The sequence below is a fragment of the Vombatus ursinus genome, unplaced genomic scaffold (assembly GCF_900497805.2).
Source record: "Vombatus ursinus unplaced genomic scaffold, bare-nosed wombat genome assembly UNPS02014770.1, whole genome shotgun sequence".
Lineage (NCBI taxonomy): Eukaryota > Metazoa > Chordata > Mammalia > Diprotodontia > Vombatidae > Vombatus > Vombatus ursinus.
In genome coordinates, this window is record NW_020954548.1 from 34,604,000 (window position 1) to 34,627,963 (window position 23,964).

Below are 23,964 nucleotides of genomic sequence, written 5' to 3' on the forward strand. Positions count from 1 at the left end.
GTAATATGGAGATTAAGTTTCATATTCTTTTCGTGCTGTATATGTGAAAATGTTCTTATTTTTTGGTGTTAAAGTTCAAAATAAAAGTGTGTTGGGTTTTTTTTAAAAGAACAGAAAGAAGAATTTCATTCTTCACAACCAACTTCCCTTCTCTCCTAATGAAAATTTACCCTGTAAATTTCAGTCTATGGATACTTATCTATCCTTCTTCAGAACCCTAGGGAATCTCTTCCAACATGTAGTTGGAATGCATGTCAAACTATATTCTCCTTATCTACAACAATTTCTAAGATGATGCAGTCATTCTACTCACAGTCCTCACAAATTCTACCCTAGCAACCATTTTTTCCTGTTAAGTGAGAATCAGAATCAGAACAATATTTCCTCTTTGTTAGCATCTTTTCCTTTTCAAAGGATGTCAAGAAATTATCTGCTTGGCTTTTGGCAGAGAAAATGTTTCAGCAGATATCCAGGTAACTCAATTCCTCATCAGTAACATATGGTATTTCTGTGCCAGCTTTGTAACCTTTTCCCAAACTCCTCATCGATTTCTTCCTTCTGTCCAGGTGTTCTGCAGAATACTTGGATCACTATATCTCTTCTGTTTCTATCTCCACTGATCTTCATGCAAATATTTTTCATCATGCTTCCTCATACCCTTCTGATTTCTGTTCTCACATGAATCTATTTTCCCAATACATAGTGCTGTCTTAGCCTTGCAATTTCTTTTGAAGAAGGCATACCATTCCAGAGTCCTGTTCCAGTCACAAGTCTCATACCATCAAGTTTCAATCATACCTATGAAGTCAAATTTGTCTTCCTGCATTAGGCCTTCTGGTTAGTCTTGCTTACCAACTATACTTAACGCTCCTTGCTAGTTCAGTTAGCTATACATTAACTCAAGAAGTATTTATTATCTACTAGTCAAAATACAAAGTTCACCTAAGAAGAGTCCCTGTTCTCATGGAGCTTACAGTTTAGTTAGAAGAGAGTAATGAGATACATATAAAAATAAATAACTCTGATTAATGAAAAATTCATGAAAGGTAGCAATAAAGTACCACAAGCAATAGCAACATCTGAAGTTTAAGTTAGGAGTTCTTAACCTAGGGTACAAGAACTTCTTTTGTAATAACTATATTTTAATATAACTAGTTTCCTTTGTCAGTCGGTAAGCATTTATTAAGTACAAACTACGTGCCAGGCACTGTGCTAAGTACTTGAGATATGAAGAAAGGCAAAAGAAAGTCCCTATTCTAAAGGAGCTCACAGTCTAACAGGAGAAAACAAGCAAACAAATATGTACAAACAAGCTCTAGACAGGAAAAAAACAAAGTAAGTAAGAGACAGAAGGTATTCTAAGAGAGGTTGAGAAAGGCTTCCTACAGAAGGCAGGATTTTTATTAGGACTTGAAGGAAGCCAAAGAAGCCACAGAGATGAGGAGTAAGAGCATTCCAGGCCTAAGAGAGATCCAGAAAAAATATCCAGAATCAAGAAACAGAGAGTATCTTGTTCATGGAACATCACGGAGGCCAGTGTCCCTGGACTGAAAAACACACGGAGGGATAGAAGGTTAAGAGAATTGGGAAGGTAGGAGAAGGGGCTAGGTTATTAAGAGCTTTAAATACCAAACAAATGATTTTATCCTGGAGGTGACAAGAAGCCATTGGAGTATTAAGTAGGGTGGTGACATGGTCAGAGATGCACTTTAGGAAATCACTTTAAAGACTGAATGAAGGATGGACTGGAGTGGGGAGAAATCAGGGGCAGAAAGACCAACCAGCAGGCTATTGCAACAGTTCAGGCATGAGATGATGAGGGCCTGCATTGGGAGGGGCATTTGAGTATAAAGAGGGAGCATTTGAGAGATGTTTCAAAGGTGAAATCAACAGGTTTTAGCAACTAACTGGAGACGGGAGGGTGAGAAATAAATAGTGAGGAGTCGAAGATGACACCTAGCTTATGATCCTGAGAGACTGGAAGGATGGTGGCACCCTCAAAAGTAAAGGGAAGTTTGGAAAGGGGGATACTCTAGGGGGTGAGATAATGAGTTCTGTTTCAAACATGTTAAGAATCATCAGTATACTTCTTGTGGTAGCAAAGAACTGGAAATCGAGGGGACGCCCATCCATTGGGGAAAGGCTAAACAAGTTATGGTACATGAATGTAATGGAATACTATTGTGCTTTAAGAAATGATGAGTAGGTGGATTTCAAAAAACCTGGAAAGACATGTACTGATACCGAGTGAAGTGAGCAGAACACAGTAACAACAACATTGTGTGATGATCAACTATGACTGACTTAGCTCTTCTCAGCCATAAAAAGGATCCAAGACAATTCCAAAAGACTCAAGACAGAAAATGCTATCCACAACCAGAGAAAAAATTATGGGGTCTGAATGCAGATCTAAGCTTACTATTTTCACTTTTTTTATTTTTTTGTGGTTTTTCCCTTTTGTTCTGATTCTTCTTTCACAACATGACTAATGTGGAAATATGTTTTAACATGATTGCACATAAATAACGTAGATTACTTGACATCTTGGGGAGGGGGAGAAGGAAAGGAGGCAGGGAGAAAAACTTGGAACTCAAAATCTTATAAAAAATGAATGTTGAAAACTATCTTTACATGTAATTAGAAAAAATAAAATACTATTTACTAAAAAAAAAAATCAGCATAGAAATGAGAATTAAATCTATAGGAGATGATAAGATCACCGTGTGAAATAGTATAGAAGGAGAGAAGGACACAGGAGCCCTGTGGGACAGCCATGGTGAGAGGGTGATATGGAAGATGATCCAGCACAAGAGACTGAGAAGGAGCAATCAGATAGGTGGGAGGAGAACCAGGAGAGAATGCTGTCCCAAAAACCTAGAAAGAAGAGAGTATTAGGGGGAGTGAGAGAGAGAGAAAGACAGACAGACAAACAGACAGATAGACAGAGACAGTATTAAGAAGAGGGTGATCAACAATGTCAAAGGCTGCAGAGATTAAGAAGAACGAAGACTGCAAAAAAGCCATGGGGTTTGGAAATTAGGAGATTAATGATAACTTTGGAGAGGGCAGTTTTGGTGGGAAGATGAGGTCAGATGACGGATTACAGGGAGTTAACAAAAGAAACAGGAAGAAATGGAGACATCTTGATGGCTTTCTCAAGGGTTTTGCCACAAAGGGAAGAAGAGATATAGAAGGGTCCATCGGTGAGGATTTTCTGAGGCTAGGGTAGATGTGGGCGTATTTGTAAGCAGTAGGAAAGGGGCCAACAAGATAGGGAGAGATTGGAATAAATGAGTGGGGATTATAGGAGACAAGATAGAACAGAATCTCTTGTACAAGTTGAGGGGTTTGCCTTGACAAAGAGTAGGGCAACTTCTTTGTGTGAGACAAAAGTGAAGGAGGAAATATTGGCAGAAGGCATTTGAGTGATATGAAAAGAGGAAGAGGACAATGGCTTCAATTTTTTCAGTAAAATATGAGGCAAGGTTCTCAGCTTGGGGGGCAGTTTTGAGGAAGGATGAAAAGATGGAAAGGCTACCAAGGAGTGGGATAGTTGAGTTCATAAGGAAGGTACAGAAGAATTGCCTAGCTTGATAAAGAGTCCAGCTGAGATTGTGTAACATAAATTTGTAATACTATACTTTATGCATTTAAAAACATTATTCTGAAAAAGGATCCACAGGTTTCACCAAACTGCCAAATGGACTGATGACACAAAAAAGGTTAATGAACCCCAGATCTAAAAGAATATAATGCTGTCAAGTAGAAAAGAAGGGCTGAATGAATGAATTTAAAAAAGCAATTAATAAGCACTTAGTGGCAAATACTATGCTAAATTCTTGGAAATAAATACAAAAGCAAAGACAGTCCTAACAGAGAGACAACACAAATAAGAAGAATTTGGAAGCAAGAGGTGGCTATTTTGATTCAGAAAGTTTCAGGATTGGGACGAGAAGCTACAGGGAATATATTGGCACACTCTGGCAGAATTTACTCAATTATGAAAGGGGGGCAAGAAGGGAAGGGTGAACATGGCAGGGGAATAGAGTCCAAGGGAAGCATGGCTAAAGCCCACCTGAAAGAGTGGGCCAAGTAAGGCACTCATCATTCAAGACAATGAAACTCCATGGCCTGAGGCAAAGGGGTGGGGAAATGCCAGTAACTGAATATAACTACTGAAAACGGAGCAAGAGTTAACATAATAGCTGACATTTATTGTCAAGCTTGGTAAAGCCATTTACATTTAATTTATTTTATTAAATGCCTATAACAACCAGAGAAGGAACACCAGGTATTCTTATTCCCAGTTTATGGATAAAGAAAATGAGACTCAAAGTTATCAAGGGACTCGACTATATCATTACAAAGCTAATATCAGAGGTACAATTCAACCTTGGGTCTCCCCTGATTCTATATTATTTCTACTCTGTTATACCACACACACCTACAGTCAGTTTTACAGTTATCTAGTTTTATAATGTATTAGATATTCAAAAAATGTTTTTGGACATCAAGGTTCAATTTAGAAATAGTTACTAAATTTTTTTATTTTACATAAAACTTCAGTGACATGGAGTTTTTTCCTTTCAGGCTTACTGAACTTAATGTTACTCATCCTCAAAGAAAAGTAGTGAAGAACAGATCTGAACCCAAGTATACTACAATCAAACTAAAAACAAATTTTTTATTTAAGGCAATTGGGGTAAAGTGACTTGCCCAGGGACACACAGCTAGTAAGTGTCAAGTGTTTGGTCTGAGGCTGGATTTGAACTCAGGTCCTCCTGACTTCAGGGCCAGTGCTCTATTCATTGCGCCACCTAGCTGCCCCCGCTAAAAACAATTTTGAAAATCTCTGCCCTACACCTTTTCCCTGTACTTCTAACCATGATTAAGTATATACTGTTCTTCCTAGTTGAGGCTGAAATAAAAGTGCTTTTGTAGGCCTGAATCAAATTTCCTGAAATGGAAAATGTTATTCATGGGCTGTTGCCTTCAATACAACATGGTAGGGGATTCTCCAGGGGAATCCAAGTACCAATACAGTCACCTCAATTCACAAGAAATAATTTAGAAAAGCAGCAAGGTGCCTTAAGATGGTTTAATATAGGGTTTCTTTCATCTCTAATGAGACATATGATGTGTCAGATGGTGCAGATAAGTTTGTTTGAAGACATTCAAAAATGTTATGAGAACACCATCACTATCAATCAATCTTACTGGGAAATACTTGAAATAAGTCAAAGCTTATTAAAACAGACGTCGTCACTTCATGTCCAGATAAAACCAAATGCCTCTTACTTAACTGGCCCCCTCTGTCATCCAATTTATTCTGTTGCCCAATTGATCTTTCTAAAACACTGAATGCTTCATGTCATTCCCAACTACCCAATAGAACAAATCCAAATTTATTAGTCTAGCATTTAAAACATTCCAATCATTGCTTAATGAATTAAGTATGAATCCCTTTTCCTGGCATTCAAGGCCACCCCCAATTTGATACCACTCTTATTTTTCCAGCTTTGTATTATTCTTCTCCCTAGACTCTCCAAACTAAAACAGATTATTTGCTGCTCTACTGCCACCAGAAAGAGCAGAATGCCAAAAATGCCTTGACTTCTCAAAAATCTGTAAACTGGAAGGTCCCAAGTCAAAGGCCATCTAGTTCAACCCATACCTGAACAAGAATCTCTCCCACACCACGATCAACAAACAGGTGGATATCTGGCCTCTGCTTGGAGATCCCTTTCCACTTTTAGACAACTTTACTCTAAGAAAGTTATTCAATATACTATATGTCAAGCCTCAATCTGCCTCTGCAACATTCACTAATAGCTCCTAATTCTGCACTAGTAGGCCAATCAAAACAAATATAATCCTTCCTTCACATGACAGTTCTTCAAATACTTAAATAGTTATATACTGTCTCTCATATCTCCTCCAAGTTAAACATCCCCAGATCCTTCAACCAAAGCTTGTATGTCCAGAAATCCTCTCACTATTCAGGTTTCCCTCTTATCCTATATTTCAGTAGAACACACTAGATGTAGAATGTACAGCTCATTATTCTTCTGGATGATGGTAGAGTAAGTCCAAAACATTATTATTATTATAAACTATGACTCTCTTAATGCTGACCAGTGGCTGCTGTCACACAGTGGAATGAAAAGGTGCTTGAGTTCACTATAAGTTTCAGCTCCTTTATAGGCACAAGTTCTCTGGCCTCTCTGACTTTCTTCACCCCAGTTCTCAAGCCTGGTTTGCTCTTCCATCAGAGCCCAATTCAAATGCCATCTACTCCTCGAAGCCTTTGTTTATCTCCTGATGGGATCAAGCCTTTTTAGTGCTTTAATTTAATATTTAATTTAAAACTACATAGTAATTTGTCCCTTATCTTCCTACCAGAAAGGACAGAGATGTCACGTCCAGAGTCTAGTACAACTCTCTGTACACAGCAAGCGCTTACTCAATGTATGCTGGATGAAATGACCTACGATCTTATGTTTCCCACGGTTTCTCTCATTAACTGCTGTCATGGGACCCCTAGTGATACGAGGTTAGTCTCAGTACCATCACCCAAAGACAATATTTCATCCTTGTCCCCATGCCTTGGTCCAGAATGCTACTTATTTCTCTACTGATCTCAAGCTGATCCATTTCTAAAAGGTCCAACATAATTACCACTTTGTCTCTCTACAAAGTGTTCCAAAACCAATTCCAATGCACATAATGATCTTTTCCTTACTCTTAATTCCTATATAGCATAAGTTCCTTGAAGGCAGAACAAACTTAATCTTTGGGTCATTATATTCCCAGCACAACATATATCATATATTAAGCAAATTCCTCCACCACCTAATTATTTGACGCTGTTGCATGTGTTTCTTACTGCCCACTGCAATTATTTATACACACACACACACACACACACACACACACACACACTCTCTCTCTCTCTCTCTCTCTCTCTCTCTCTCTCTCTCCCCCCTCCGGGTCAGAAAGCACCTCACCTGCTCTTTCATATTTCCAATGCAGAGCACAGCAAGAAATTTATAAAATCACAAAATATTCACATATAAATACCATGACCTACATTGCTAATGTTTAAATGTGCTAATAACTGTCATACAACATCATTACTGCTTTATTTTCATATCATACAAAACAAATGTATTATGAAAAGAAAAATTCAAGAATATATACTATGATATTGGCAACTACCACGAATATATCCATAATTCACTTTAGAGAAACAAATTTGAAAAAACTATCATAGATGAGCTATTAAGTTCTTATTACCAAAGATTTCCCCACAACTGAAGAATGATGTTATCCTTTAATTGAAAAAAAAAAAGAGGGGGAAGGGGAGGGGGAGAAGGGGCAGTTAGGTGGCACAGTGGATAGAGCATGGGCCCTGGAGTCAGGAGGACCTGAGTTCAAATGTGGCCTCAGACACATGATACTCACTAGCTGTGTGACCCTGGGCAACTCACTTAACCTGGATTGCCTCACCCTCCCCCCCAAAAAATTCATTAAAAAAAATACAACACACAAAATTCTAAATGTGTAAACAGTTAAGAAATTTTCAAGTGCCTTCAGGCAGACTTCATTGCCTCCATCTCCATCTCTGCCCAGGCCTTGTCTGAGTTTAAAAAAAAAAATTTACACAGGGCTGTTTAGACAAAATGAAATCAGCTAACAAACATGCATGAAGCACCTAAAATGTACCAAGCACTCTGCTAGGCTGGGGATAAAAATACAAAACACACAATCTTGGCCATCAAGGAGCATACATATATTCAGGTGTAGGACACATTCACAGTCAAGCAAATAAAAGATAGTAATTGACAGATGAACTGACTGAGGAAGTAAGGAAAAGCTTCTGGAAGAAGAATGTGCTTAATGGAAGCTGGGGACTCCAAGCCTTCTCCCTGGGCCACTCTTGTCACTAAGTCTCACTGTGACGACTGCTGAAACCTCTCCTTCACCTAAGTCTCTGGTGGAGAGGTGGCCATTTACAAGGCACAAGTGGTCCCGTTCTATCTCATCTCCAGCACGCTGCTCCCCTGCCCTCCAGTCTCATTTATCTTTAATCTCTGTACCTCAGCTGCTTCCCTACTGTCTACAAAATACAGCCGTCTCTCCCCAAAAAGCCTCACTGGATCCATCCATCCCAGCTAGTTATCATCCAGTTATCTCTTTTCCCTTTCTTAGTTAAACCCCTCGAGAAGGCTGTCTACAATAAATGCTTCTACTTCCTTTCCTCTTGTTCTCTTCTTAACTCTGTAATCTGGCTTCCAACCTCATCATTCAACTGGAACTGCCCTCTCCAAATTTACTAACGATCCCTTAACTGTCAAATCTAATGTTTTGTTTTTTTTTTGATCCTCATCCTTCTTGAACTCTCTGCAGTCTCTGATACCGTCAACCACCATCTTCTTGACATTCTTTTCCTCTCTTAATTCTCCTCTTATGTTATCTGCCTACTTCTTTCCACTCTCCTCTGCTGATCTTCAGTCAGGCCTCACCTACTAACCATGGGTATCCCCCAAAGTTCTATCTTGGGTCCCTTTCTATTCTCTCTCTACATGGATTCAATTAACATCTCTATGCAGAGGAAAGACAGTTTTCAGGGAGACCAACTGGAGAACTACTTCAGTTAGACAAAAGGCAATGAAAGCCTAAAGTATAATGTGTCACAAACGGAAAAAAGGGGATGAATACAAGAGATGATGAAGTGGTATAACGAGACTTAGCAACTGACTGAATATTGTGGGAGGGGGGAGGACTGAAGGACTGAATAGTCAGTCAAGAATGATTTCAAGGTTATAAACCCAGGTGACTGGAGGGATAATGGTAGTCTCAACAAAAATCAAGAAGTTAAGAGGAAAAGTTTTGAAGAAAGGATAATGAGTTGTGTTTTGGAAATAATGAGTTTGAGATACGTTACTAGAATTCTAGAATACTAGAATTACTAGAATACTAGGTAGCTCTGAGTTATCCAGAGAGATGATAGTTAAATCCACGAGAGCTGATGAGACTACCAAAAGAGAGTAAGGAAAGGAGAGGGCCCAGGACAGAGACCTGTGGTAGCCGAATAAAGAGGGGATATGGCTAAGGAACCTGGAACACAGGGCTAGTCTGACAAGGAGAAAAGAACTACAATAAAGCAGTGCTGGGAAAACACAAGTAGGAAAGAATAGTAAACAAGGGTCAAACTCAGAAAAAAGCCACTGGATCTAGTATTAAAGAGATTATTGGTTATCTTGCAAAGAAGTATCAATCAAACGATGGGGATAGAAGCCAGATTATGTTGAGAAATGAAGATTTTTCCAGGATTTAGGCTATGAAAGAGAGAAGAGGACAATAGCTTAAGGGTTCAGTTTTTTTGTTTGTCTTTAAACGATGGATGAGATCTGGGCACGTTTATACGCAGCACGGAATGAGACAATACATACAGAAACTGAAAATTAGTAAATGATTGAAGGGTCAAAGAACTTTAGAAGAGGAGGTGATGGAACCAATAACACAAGGAGATAGACTGGCATTGATAAGAAAGATTACTTCTTAAAATGGAACACAAAAGGAGAAAAAAAGTAATACTGAGGTGATCTGACATGTGGAATTGAGAGAGTTGAGGTCTTCTGCTGAGATGGAAGGAGAATAGTAAGTTATGTGTCTTGAAAAGGAAAGGTCTAGGGGCAGCAAGGTGGTGCAGTGGATAAGGCACTGGCCCTAAAGTCAGGAGGACCTGAGTTCAAATCCAGCCTCAGATCAAACACTTGACACTTACTAGCTGTATGATCCTGCACAAGTCACTTAACCCCAACTGCCTAAAAAATAAAAAAATTAAAAAAAAAAAAAGGAAACGAAAGGTCTGGAGAGACAAAAGAGAGAATTCAATATAAAGTCAATTTTCCTAACTCCCTTCCCAGACCTCACCCCTACTTTTTCAGGAAGGGGCGAGAGAGACACACACAAACTTCAACTCCACTTTTTTTTTTTATTTTTGCTTAGGCAATCAGGGTTAAGTGACTTGCCCAACGTCACACAGCTAGCAAGTGTCAAGTGTCTGAGGTCGTATTTGAACTCAGATCCTCCTGACTCCCAAGTCCAGAGAACTATTCACTGCGCCACATAGCTGCCCCTTTACCTCCACTTTTTAAAGTTTTATTGATACATTTTGTTTTGACACAGCAGATACTTCTCAATAAATACCCAAACAACCTTCACTAAGGTCACCCAGAGAATAGTTAAGCACTTTCCACTTTATTTAATAGTTACCAACTGTTAACAAAAAGGAAGGCTTTGTGCTTTAGCTCTGATAGTTTGGTACCAACGTTGACTTGTATTTGCTCTGAGTTTTGTTGCCTTTTAGTGTTGCTTTTATTTAACATTGTTGTAATCATCATGTATAGCCATCTTTTACTTCTTTCCTCACCCCTGTCTTCTTCCCCCACTACCTCCTTCCCTAGTGCAGGCCATTCAGGCTACTTGACTGCTTAGATGAAATGGGAATCACCAAATTCATTCCTTTCAGTGAGATGGGAGACCTCCAGGCCTTACCATCTTCCCTGCCCCAAATTCTAATGTCCCTCCCGACCTTATCATTTACCAGCTTTTTCTTCTATGCTCTCCACACCTTTGGCACTGTCAATTGACCTAATTTAACCTAAGGACCCCTGGACCCTACCATTGATCTGTCACTGAAAACTCATGACTTCTGGACCTTTCCATCCACCCCTTCACCCAAATGTATGTGTGAGAGTGAGCTCCTTGACAGCAGTAACTATTTCACTCTTTCTGTTAGTGTTCACAGTACCTGGAATTTATTAAGTGCTTAATAAATACTTTTTTGTTCATTCTCATGTCTGAATGTCATATATGCATGATCCCTCATAGCACAATAATATTCCACTACAGTCATATACCAATTTGTTCAGTCATTCTCCAGGTGTTAAAACATATTTTGTTTCCACCCCTCTCCCTCTGAAAAAACAGTGGGGAGGGATCCATGTGTTTGTGTTAGTGTGGCTCCCAGCTATTCCTCCCTCCGGAGTTCTGGGGACTTCAAACATTCCAGTCCTTTTTCCACGTCTAAATGTAATCTCTGCTGTGCTTCTGAATCACTTTAGACAGAAGGACCCAGAGTAGCAGCAGCTTCAGTGACAGAGGAAGAGAAAAGCAATGACAACATCCACTCTCATGATCCAACTGAAACCATCCTCTCCAAAGTTATCAGGGAGTTCTTAACTGTCAAACCTAATGGTCTCTTCTCAATCTTCATCCCCCTTGACCACTCTGCAGCCTCAAATTATGGACGGACTGGCCCCCTTTCCCCTTAAATACACCTCCTAACACTGCTCTCTCATGCTTCTTCTCTACCTAACCTCTTTCTCAGACTCCTCTGCTGGATCTTCATCTTCATCATGGCCACTGTGGATGTCCCCAAGGCTCTGGCCTGGGTCCTCTTCTGAGCACCCTCTCTTTAATCTCATCTAGTGATCTCATGAGTTCCCATGGGTTCAATTATAATCTCTATGCAAATGATACACACTCATCCTTAATTTCCTTTCTCCTGAAATACAAGCACAATCTCCAACTGCCTTTTGGACACCTTAAACTCAATGTCCCACAGGCATCAAAATCTCAAAGTGTCCAAAACAGAACTCATTATCCACCCCCTCCCAGAATCTCCCCTCTTCAACTTTCCTACATGTTGACATTATCCCCATATTCCCAGTCACCCAGACTAACAATCTCATTGTTATCCTCAACTCTCACTCACCCCACATCCAATCCACTGCCAAATCCTTTCCTTTCCACCTTCATATCATGTCTCATATATGCCCCCTTCTCTCTGCTCACATCCTAGCTCAGGGTCTTCTTGTTAACTGTCCAGGCAAGAAGTGCTTTCAATTGGTCTACCCACTCCATTTAACCTCTACTCAGCTGCCAATGTGATTTTCCTCAAGTATAGATCTGATCCTGTCATCCTCCTATGCAAATAAACTCCAGTGACACCCTATGATCTGCAGGATCAAATATAAAGGCCTTTATTTTGGCATTTAAAGCTCTTCCCAACTTGGTTCCTTCCTAGCTGTCCAGTCATTTTAACACTGTACTCTGTTATACAAAGCCTTTGATTCATTTGGCCACACTGGTCTACTTGCTAGTCCTCACATACGACACACCACCTCCAGGCTCCATGCCTTTGCACTGAATGTCTCCCAATGCCTATAACGTTCTCTCTCCTCACCTCCTTTTCTTAAGTTTCCCTGGCTTCCTTCACAACTCAGGTCAACTCCCAACTTCTGCAGGTCTTTTCTGGTCCCCACAGCTGATAATGCATTCCCCTCTGAAAATGTCTTCCATCTACTCTATATATATTATACATACCTAGTTATTTTCATGTTTTTCTCCCCCATTAGAATGTGAGCTCCTTGAAGGCAGAGAGTATTTTTGCCTTTCCTTGCATCTCCAGAGCTTGATACAACTCCTGACACACAGTGACTTATGTCTACTAAGGAGTCTCCACTGATAACCATGACGCCATATCCTCACCTGAGCTTGGCTATGTATATATACACATATACGAATACAGCTTAAGGTTTCAATCAACTGGTCACCCTTCAGAATTGAGCTGTTATCTTACTGTCCTCTTGCTTCAATGAAAAGTCTTCTCAGTCGGTTATCTGGGAAGGTCTAAGGATGTTCAGAATTACGAACAGATCAAATGCCCTTCTCCCAGGTTCTTCGAGGTGATCCACCAATCAGAAAAGTGTTAACCATACATATTAGGGTCCGACTAAATGATCTTTAAGGTCCTTTCAAACACTAAAACCTCCAAATACTTCAAGTATCTGTGACTTTCAACAATGTGTATTATTGACTTCACAAACCCTTCTAGCTTCCAGAGATCTCAGACAGGTTTTCAGACTCCTAAACCCAGATGAAAAGGTATTGTGGCTGAAAAACTGCATCACCATGAAGCCAACATGGGGATGACCCTCTCTTAAATTAGCTAGGTTTACTCCTCAGGTAACAGATAGATAGTCCATCATCAGGTCCACTCAAAACCTTTCTAGTTTGACAGGACTAGCCAGAACTTGTACCTTCAAAAACCCACAGTCACTTCCACAGCAGAATGATGCACTTAAGTAGGACTTCAATGGAGAATAAGCTTATTATTCTCCTAATAATAATAGCCTACATTCACATAGGGTTTTAAAGTTCACACAACACTTTCACCTATATCTCACTTGTGCCTCACAACAATACTGTGACAAAGAATAAAAGAATTATCTAATTTCATTTCACAGATGAAGAAATTGAGATAAACTGATTTGCCTATGATCACAATGAAAATAAAACCCAGTCTTTGGAGGCCCGTTCAAAGGAATTTTTTTTTTTAACCATACCGCACATGCAACATACTCCTGAACTGACCTCAGTTTAAGATCTACTTTAGGTTCAATTAAACACAAGTGATTACAGATTTTTAGAGTTGAAATGGATCATACAGATCATCTAGAACAAAGGTCCTTAATCATTTTTTTGTCTTGGACCTGCAATCCATTATGAAGTCTGGGGAAGCCAGATTTCTTCTCAAAATGATGTTCTGAAAACAATTATGTAAAAAACAATTAAATTGGAAATAATTATAGTTATGAAAATTTTTTTTAAAGTTCATGACTCTATGTTAAGAACCCTGATCTAGATGAAACTCTTCATTTTATGAGAAAACACAGAAAGAGCATGATAAGGCAATTAGTTCCCAATAACCTGGTAAGTTAGTGGCAGAGACAAGGTAACTCATCTGACGCCTAGTCCTCAATGTTTTCTACCTATCACACTGCTTCCCAAAATGCCAATTGTAAAAGTGCACAAAATAAAAATATATATTGATATAAGGAGGGAATCAATTCTGCTTTTAGTCTTAAAATATATCTTTAAGACAACTGTCAGCAGCTTCCTTTAATTATGTGTTTTATCAATTCAAAGCTTTCTAGTGGAAATTTTCTTTTCATCATAAAGTCAACAACTTGTATTCTTGTGCAGGACAACATAGGGTTAAGTCAAGGAGACATTCCTGCTCCTTCAGCCACATCAATCAATATTATTTTATAAGAAATAACTGCTTTCACTTTAACATCTAAAATGGCAAAAACAATTATGTAAATTAATTTTTTCGAATTGTTAGATTTAATGACCTGGTAGTTCATTTGTTTATTGATATTTACACTCTCCAGTTCCAAATCAAAGTTTCTACAGATTGTAAAGGGAATGTTCCCTTAAGTTAAGAATTATTTTAAAAGCTTAGAGAGATACAAGTTGGGAAAACTGTCAATGGCATAACTCTTTTCTTGTTTGGTTTGAGGATAACAGTGTTGGTATAATGGTTTTCATATTCCACACAGAATAGAAAATGTCTTGGGAACATTAAAAAGCATATCTCAAGGACTGAGGCTGACCATGATCATCATACTGCTGCAAATAAGAGATCAAATTAGGAATTAAAATGCCAAGTGCTGGCAGGCAAGCTACTAAATAAGAAAAGCACATACACTTCCTCAATCTTTCTCCTAAAAGCCACCACTTTTTAGCTACACTATTCACTTAAAAGAAAAAAAAAGAAAGAAAAGAAAAAGAGAAAAACCTACCAGAGAAAAAACAGTGGGCACATTTTTCTCTGGAGTACAAGTCCTTCCCAAATTCATATTTCACTAACAGAGAAATAATTTAATGGCAAGCTAATGATTACTGCTTCAGAAAAGAAGCTTAAATTCTACAGGGCTTTAAAGTTTGCAATGCACTGTTCCTACAACAATCATATTAGTCCCATTTTACAGATAAGGAGACTGAGGCTCTGATAAGTTAAATGACAGTTCATAAATGAACCCGGGTCTTTTGACTCCAAATCCATCACTCCACTACGCCATGCTGCCATTCTCAGCATCCTATCAGGAAGCTACTCAATTCTAAAAAGTAAAGCCAACTCTGCCAACGCTCTCTAATATTTAATACAAAAGTAAGGATGATTAATTATTGTCAAGTTTCTTTTCATTAACTTATGCAACTCATTGATGGCACTTATATACAATATAGTTTACAATGACATAAGAAAAGGTTAATTTTAATTAAACAAATGGGATTGATAAATAGGTTGGATTTTCCCCCCAAATCAGCACAAAACTTTATACTTCAAGGAAAATACTTGCCCCAGGCAATTTTAACTTTTTTTTTTGGCTAGGCAATGGAGTTAAGTGACTTGCCCAGGGTCACACAGCTAGTAAGTGTTATGTGTCTGAGGCTACATTTGTACTCAGGTCCTCTTGAGTCCAGGGCCAGAGCTCTATCCACTGTGCCACCCAGCTGCCCCCTCAATTTTAACATTTGAACACACTCATTTTACTCTTGTACTTTTGTCCCACCTCAAAAACCTTTAACAAATATTAGTAGCACCAATGATTCCATAAGCCATTGACTTATTTTAAGTTAAGGATTTGGGAGGACTATTAAATTCTGAGCAAAAGTGATTTGCTCATCATCTCCTCAAATGTATCATTAAAACTAGTGGGATTATTTATTAAATTACTATAACCATCATTCACAAAACTCAATGAAAAGGACCCATTCACCTATAATTCTAAAATGATGGATGTGATATTTTCTGAATTATTTCCATATCTGCAAAATGTGAGCATCTGAATATAAACAAGAGATAATTATTAATTATTAATAATTAGTTAGCAATGGCATGGTCCTGTGACATCAATGTAAAAAAGTTGACAAAAATGTGATATATACACAAGCAAAGGATAAAATGTGGCACTCTTTCCCCACTTTAGGTGGGAAAATTAAAAAGGAGAAGTATACTTAGTTAATCACTAATGTCTATTAAAAATATCAAAATAAAATGACAGGTGTTAATCCTTAACTATTGTTCCTATACAATAGCATTAGGTCACCAGACATCCTCTTCACTAGTCACCATTCTTAAGGAAGTAAGATCTTATCCAAGACGCTAAAGTAAAACAACTGAAAAAATTGAAGAGAAACAACACTCTCAATGTCCCTAATAGTTTTGCACTAATGACACACATATGGTAAAGCCTACTATACAAATTATGACCAGCGCAGTCAAACGAAGTCATTCATAATACTTTTCTCCAAACCAAACCAGTTCCTTTGTTGGAATTACTATCTTTCTAGAAAGGGGAAACATTAAATATTTTCCTTTTTTAATTTTCAGAATACTGCTCAAACCTAAAATAATCACAGTCTAAAACAGACTTACCAACAATCACTTGAAAAACACTGGAATCCAATTTACTAGCCAAAATAAAAGAAATTTACTGAAGCTCAAAATATATTAAATTTAAGACTATAGATCATTTCAAAAAAGAGGTGTCTTTCCCACACTCTTGAGTGAGTTTCCAAAGTGCCTATTTTGCAAATGTAAACTGGAGAGTGGGCCATTATAGCAATTTAACTAGTATGGAGGTGTAGAGGTTGGGGGAGGGGAAAGAGAAGAAGGCCATAGCCACTAGGACCCCTCTAGTGAAAAGAACAAAGTGGCAGACCCTGAAAATTTGGGGAAGGGTCTTGGTGCGTGTGAATGTGATTTTTTTATTTTTTAGGGAGGGCTGATCATACCTTTTCCCTTGGCACTGGTGCTGCTGTTGCTGCTGCTGCCAACTACACAGGCTGAATCTTTCCTGAACCTCTTGCTCTGAGGTCTCACACTGGACCTTAAGAAATGATGCTGGTCCTGGGAGGAGGCCTGAAGGGGGGACGGGGCTTGCTGCAGGCTGGAGGAGGAAGGGTTATTATTGTTATTATTATTGATAATCTTCTCCTCTTTCTTTGTGCTGTGGCTGGTCTCTTCAGCTGCTTCTCCTCCTCCAGCCCCTTCTCCTTCCAGAGACTCCTCATCTGCTGATCTCTTGCCCAGCTTTTTGAGCCCTTCCTCCCCGCTGCTGCCGTCTCCCAACTTCACTGTCATCCTAGGGGAAGGGGGAAGAGGAAAGAAAAAAGGAAAAACCTCATGAGACCCGCAAAGGAGAGAAAATCCCTGGCCCAGAGAGGGGAGAAGTTTAGCTGCAGAAATTCCCTCTCAACATGGCCGCCGTTGTTTGTTACAAATCCCCTCTCGGCTCCTTTGCCTGTCCCGGCCCAACAGCCCGGGCCCGGTCTGCCAGGGGGCCGGGGACGGATCCCCAGCCCACCCACCCCCCACCAGAACCGACCCGGAGGGCTCCGGACCCTTCCAAGGGGGCTGGACGGCGGATTTGCCAAGGAAACGGCCCAGCCAAAGTCAGGCGTCTGAAGCGCTCGCGAAGAGAGAGAAAACCAGAGCAGCAGCAGCCCCAGACGGCGGAGACCCCGGGGAGCTGCTGGGCCCCCGAAGCCGCTGCAGGGCCCCCTCTCCGTCCTACCCATGCTGCGGGTCCTCGGGGCCGGGGGCTGTCTTCTTTCTCCTCACCATGGAGCCGAGGTGATCCGACCTACCCAGGGGGGAAATGGTTCATCGTCCTAGATGCAGCAGCAGCTTCTCTGTGCGTGTGGAGCTCTCTCCTACTCTGACTCTGGGGCTGGGGCTGGGGCTGGCCAAGGCTGCAAAGATTCCCAACTCCTTCCCCCTCCCCCCACGCTGCCCCCCCCCAAAAGGGGAAAGGACTACAACATTCTGCACACCTATTCCTGCCACTAGCTACAAGTTCACCCCACGAAAAGGGCAGAGGGCCCAAGATCAAGTGCAGGAGGAGTCAACCTCAAGCTGGCCACTTTGCAAAGAGAACACCAAGGCTGAAAGCTGCTGTCACCTTTTTGCATTCAAAAAAATAAAATAAACAACAATTTAAGCCCCCAAATCCCTATAAGTTATTGTCTTCTGGAATCAGAAAAGAAGTTACTTCAAAGATAAGATCCCAAGATAATTTCAGAATAAAGTACAAAAAAAGGTGTTTGAGGGTTTTTTTTTTCAACAAAAGAGCCTGTTGCACCAAACACTTAGCTGAGTTTAGTTGAGTTTGATAGTGATTTCCAAGTAAGCTTGTAGGAATTCTTCCTTTAAAAATCTTTTTCATCATCATTGCCATAATTTCACCCACTGCATGTAAAAATTCTGTAAGTTAAATTTGCTCCTCAAAAAATGGCTTTGCTCAAAAATCAGTTTCCCTCAAAAAACTTATGTAAATATGTGGACAAAACTATTAAACTGTGTTGTGAAACAAAACTAAATAGTATAAGTTCCTCATAGTCTTCAGGAACTATGCCCAAGAACACAACCATTGAAGAAAAAACAACAACATATTATTTAAAATTGAATTAACTAATGCTATCAAATACACTGGATGGTATATAGAATATATTAAAGAAACAAAGGTTTTTTTTTTAGTAACATGGCATGGCATCAGTACAGGGCCAATATTATATACCGTGTAAAACACAAATAGATCGAAAACCAGACTTTTCACATATCTAACCTGTAATGCAAATCACTAACTCATATAACTGGTATAAGTCAACAGTGACACAGACAAAAATAAAACACTACAAAAACTTCACAGAAGAATACAGATATTAAAAAACATACTTTACAAGAATTGATTCAGGGACACGGGGCAATATTACAAATTCTTATTCAATATACTTTTCATAAAATTTAGAACTTATGAAGAAGAGCTTTGCTTGTTTTAAAATTTGTAGGGGGGGAGGCAAAAACTTTGGTTGCCATTCCTTTACCTCCAGTGTCAGGCCAGCACCACACACATTTAGCTTAATAAAATAGTCTTAAAACAATTACCTTTCAAATAATAACTTGAGCAAACAAAATTTACCAGATACATTAAATGCACACACTAGGCAGAACCAAGAACACCTAATTTTTCAGAATTGAAAAATGACAAGAAGCTAGCTAGTATGTATAGGGAAGGTATAGTCGTACAGAAAATTGCAGGTTCTAAAATTTTGCAACAGTTCAATCATCCTACAGAGAGGGTAACCCCAGCATTAGTACCTGATGGTGCACACAGGTGCAATTCCTTTTTCAACAGAAAAAAGAAAAGGAACAGTAGTCAAACACTGGTCGTGGGGGGTGGGGGGGTAGGGCGCACTAGCCTACTTTTCGACCTTTTGTAGTACCACCGGTAGAACCACTACCCAAGCTGTAATAAATCCCGGATCCTCAGTAAAGAGTATCCCTCAGACCACTCCAACAAGAATTGATTCATTCTATGCCTGGCACAGGTGCCCAGGTTGATGGTCCTTCCATATCACCTGGAAGATGCTTCCTGAAACAGGGCACCTTGCTTCTCATCTTTACGTTCCTCCAATCTGCTCTCCTGCCAACATTAGATTACTTTTCTTCCGATTTGCCCGTCTCCTGGCTCTGCTCTCTCCCCACAGGAAAATCCTCCATCGCCACGACAGAATGACAGGTCTGAACTATGGGGGACCAAGTGGGTGGCCCCGATCGTTGGAGCTGCTCGCATTGCCGCTGACCCGAGGCTGAGGACCGTCCTCCCAACCCCAGCACAGACCAAGGAGGAGGCCCCACGACTCGCCGAGTGCTCATCCTTCCCGACTCCCTCCACCTTAAAGCAAGCGATCCGGCGTCCCAGGTGCACCCCCGTCCCTTACCTTAGGCATCAAAGCTCAGATGCAGCCTGGCACCGCGGGCTCTCCGGCCGGCTTCTCGCAGTCCAGCGGTGTCCTTCCTGCTGCTCCCGGGGGCTGCTCCAGGCTCACCACGCCCTTTCCCCCGGCCTGGGCCCCCGGAGCCCTCCCTCGCAGGCGGTGGCCCCAGTAGCCCAGGGCCGGGCCTCAGGCTCGGCCGGCCTGAGCCCGGCCGCCTCTGCCGCCGCTCTGTCCCCCCCACCCCCGAGGAGGCTCTGGGCGGCCGACGGCCGGCCGCCCGCGTTGGGGGAAAGGGCCGGGGGGAGTGTCCTCCGTATAGGGAGAGAGAGAAACACGGTGGGCCGAGGGCTGGGCAGGGGCAGGTCCGCTCGGAGCCCCGGGCCCCGCAGCGAGGCGCGGCGCGACCCCGCGCTCGGGTCCGAGGGCGGCCCCCCGCCTCTCCGGGGGGAAGGCTGGCGACTGTCGGAAGCCCCGGCCGGTGCTGCGGTGTGCCGACCCCCCCAGCCGCTCCCCGACTCCCGGCAGCCTCTCTCGCGGCAGCGGCACTTCACCGCGGCGCTCGGCAGTTCCGGCCCCGGCAGCCGCAGAAGCAGAAGGCGCCGCGACGCGACCGCGCGCGGAGCAAGGGGCGCGCGCAGAAGGCCGGGGGAAAGACGCTCGGGCACGAGCACGCCGCCAGCTTTCCTCCGCTTCCAACGGGGCGCCCGACAAGCTAAAAGCTCATTGGCCAGGAGCTGGCGCCCGCGCCGGCCTGGAAGGGACCCGGTCAGGAAGATGGGTGGGTCCGAGAATGAAGTAATGTTGTGATGCCTTTCCCCCTACTGTAACAGGCGGGGTCAATTCGGATTGGTGGAATGTCAGCCAATAGGGAGTCAATCAAGAGAGGCATGATTGGTCCGGACAGTGTTGACTAATGCGTGGGAAAAACAGATTACCACAGAGTGCCTTAGTAAGAAAGGCAGTTCTTCCCCTGGCCTTTGATAGGGAAATAGAAATGTTTGTAAATGATGGAGATACAATATTTTAATTTGTCGAAAGCGATGCTGGTTTATACAGAGTCTTATCAAGTTATTCTGTCCTAAACTGCATACACCAATTTAGAGGGTTATATGATGAATACAATTAAAAAAAATTTTAATGCTTACAGTGATAAAGACAATTGTGTTAATAAAGTGAGTGTTCTCATCTTCAAGTTATTGTCCAATCTTAGTTTAACCATTACCATCACGTTCGTTCCATCAAATGAAACTTTTTCCTTCCCTTCCGAAAGTAATGAATTTCCTCCCTAAGAACTAGCATTGAAAAAGAAACCTGGTCAGCTAGTCCACCTTCTCATTTTAGAATGAAAGCCCAGAAAGGTTAAGTGACAAAGTCCTTAGTCGTTGACAGTAAATGGGAAAACCAGGTTTCCTACCAAGGTCCTTCGACTCCAAATCCAGTGCTTTTTCTATTGTGTCATACTGCCTGTCATGGACAGGGCCTGTTTCACTTAATCTTTCTATCTCCCTAGGCATAATATTCTGCACATAGAATAATGTGCATAGTATACTGTTTCAGTCAATCAATCGATCAACAAGTATTTGTTAAGTGATGACTAGGTGACAGGGGATACAAAAACAAATCAAAGAATCCTCACCACCATCTATCAAGGGGAGACTTGTACATACACAGGTAAATACAAAGTAGATATGTTTATTTGGGATGAAAGGCATTAACATTTGGAGGGATCAGGAAGAGTTTTGTTTAGAAAGCAGCATTGAACTAAAGCCTTGGAGGAAACTAGAGAATATGGGAGTTTTGTGAGGAAAAAGCATTTCAGGAAAAGAGACAACTAATAGAAAGCCATAGAACAGGTGTGGGGAACCTGTGGCCTCAAGGAAACATGTGGCCTTCTAGGCCTTTTGACAGAGTCCAAGTTATACAGAACAAATCCTTTTATTAATGGGATTTGTTCTGTGAAGCTTGGATTCAGTCAAAGTGCCACACTTGAGGCCTCGAGGCCGCAGGTTCCCCACCCCTGCCATAGAGACTAGAGAAGGAATGTTATGTGTGAGCAACAATAAGAAGTCTGATTTGGGCAAATAGTATACGTAAAAGGGAGTTTTTGAATGTGTAATATGGGCCATACTGCTGCATTCCTTTTGGCCTTGACTTCTCCACCATGCATTCAGGTACCTCATAAATGGGAAGTCCAATCAGCCTTTGTACTACACCTTCTCAGTACCTTCAGCACCCCTGATAGGAGGGTAGAACCATGAATTTGTCAACTTCCATTTAAAGAGAGGGCACAGGACAGATATCTCATTTCCCATCAGAATTCATTAATTTTTAATTCCTTTGACTTCCCTAGCTGTGTTTATTTTAGAGGTATTTGACTTTTCCACAGTTCCCCAAACCCACTCAAGGGACTTTCCCTTTCAGCTTTAATGTGTTGTCTTTTATTATTAAATTGTAAGCTTCTTGAGGATTGGAACTATCTTTCTTTTTTGTATTTGTGTTCCCTGTGCTTAGCACAGAGCCTGGCACATAACAGGTACTTAATATTTGTTGACTGACTAATGGGACTAAGTCCTAAAGGGCTTTAAATGTCAAAATAGTTTATATTTTATCTAAAGTGGCCATTGGAGTCTGTTGAGCATTGAAGTGAAAGAGTCATACATGTACTTTAGGAAAATCTCTTTGATCTGTAATGGAGATAAACTAGTATCCTCTCCAAAAAGATCAGGGGTAAAACAAGGATAGTCATTGTCACACTCTCAAATATTGTACTAGAAATATTAGCTATAACAATAAGACATGAAAATTGAATGAATAAACAAAGCAATGAGGAAACAAAACTATTACTCTTTGCAGATGACATGATAGTATACATAGAGCACCCTACAGAATAAATTAAAAACTAGTCAAAACATCAACTTTAGTAAAGTTGTAAGATGTAAAATAAACCCAGACAAATCATCAGCATTTCTGTATATTACCAACAAAACCAAGTGGAAAGACAGAAAGTGAAATTCTATGTAAAATAACTACAGACAGTTTTTTAATACAAAATATTTGGTAGTCTACCTGTCAAGACACACAAGGAACTATACGAACATGATTGTAAAACACTCTTCACAGGGACAGATCCAAACAAACGGAGAACTATTAATCACTCATGTGTAGGCTGAGCCAAAATAATAAAAATAACTACCTATATTAATTTACTTATTCGGTACCATACCAACCAAACTACCAAAGAATTACTTTATAGAGCTGGAAAAAATAATAACAAAATTCATCTGGAAAGAACAAAAGGTCAAGAACATCAAGTGAATCAATAAAAAATATGTGAGAAGGAAGGAGGCCTAACAGTACCAGATTTCAAACTATATTACAGAGTGGTAATCATCAAAACAATTTGGTACTGGAAAAGAAATAAAATGATCAGTAGAATACATTAAGTACACAATATACAGAAGCAAACAAGCAGAGTAACTAGCAGTGGATAAATTCACATATCCAAAATACTGAAGTAAGAACTCCCTATTTGACAAAAACTTCTGAGAAAAACTGGAAAGTAGTCTGGTTAAAACTAGTCATAGCCCAACATTCCCACCATAAAATAAGCTCAAAATAAGCTCAAAACAGGTACATGATTTGGACATAAACGGTGATATCAAAAACAAATTAGAGAAGCAAAGAAAAAAAGCCTGTCAGATCTATGGATGGGGTAAAGCTCAGGATCAAACAAAACATAGAGAAGATCACAGGAGATTAAATGGATAATTTTGATTACATGAAATTTAAAAGGTTTTGCATAAATAAAATTAATTCAGCCAAAATTAGAAGGAAAGCAGGAAACTAGGGGGAAATTTTATCAAGTTTTTTTCTTTACATTTTAAAATGTTTATTATTAATTTATAACATTCTTTTTTTTAAATTTTGAGCTTTAAATCCTCTCCCTCCACCACCCTTTTCCCTACCCAATTGAGAAGGCAAGCAATATAATATCAATCATTCATGTGAAATCATGCAAAACATTTCCACATTAGTCATGCTGCAAAAAATAAAGTAAAAAAATCATACTTCAATTTGCACTCAGAGTTCATCAGTTCTCTCTCTGGAGGCGATTGCATTTTTCATCACAGTTACTTCAGAATTATCTTGTATCATTGTACTGATCAGAGTAACTAAACTTTTCATAGTTGATCATCCTTATATCATTGCTCTTCCTGCATATAATGATCTCCTGGTTCTGCTCACTTCACTGTACATCAATTCATATAGGTTTTCATATCACAATAGTATTCCATCACAATCACATACTACAACTTGTTCAGT

At 40.4% G+C, this 23,964-nt stretch overlaps 1 protein-coding gene across 2 annotated transcripts in view; it reads right to left on the reverse strand.

The window, feature by feature from the left end:
* The window catches only part of CRAMP1 (cramped chromatin regulator homolog 1), a 108,846-nt gene extending 89,095 nt beyond the window's left edge, over positions 1 to 19,751 (reverse strand). The window contains exons 1-2 of one of the 2 annotated variants that reach the window (XM_027862955.1): positions 19,645 to 19,751; positions 16,657 to 17,006 (exon numbers count right to left, since the gene is read on the reverse strand). In XM_027862955.1, coding sequence (XP_027718756.1) covers positions 16,657 to 17,005 — 349 coding nt within the window. In that variant the 5' untranslated portion in view covers position 17,006; positions 19,645 to 19,751. Of the gene's footprint in view, positions 1 to 16,656; positions 17,007 to 17,438; positions 17,505 to 19,644 lie in introns of those variants that run through there. The other variant, XM_027862954.1, reaches the window with a different exon arrangement.
* Between the last annotated feature and the right edge of the window lie 4,213 nt (positions 19,752 to 23,964).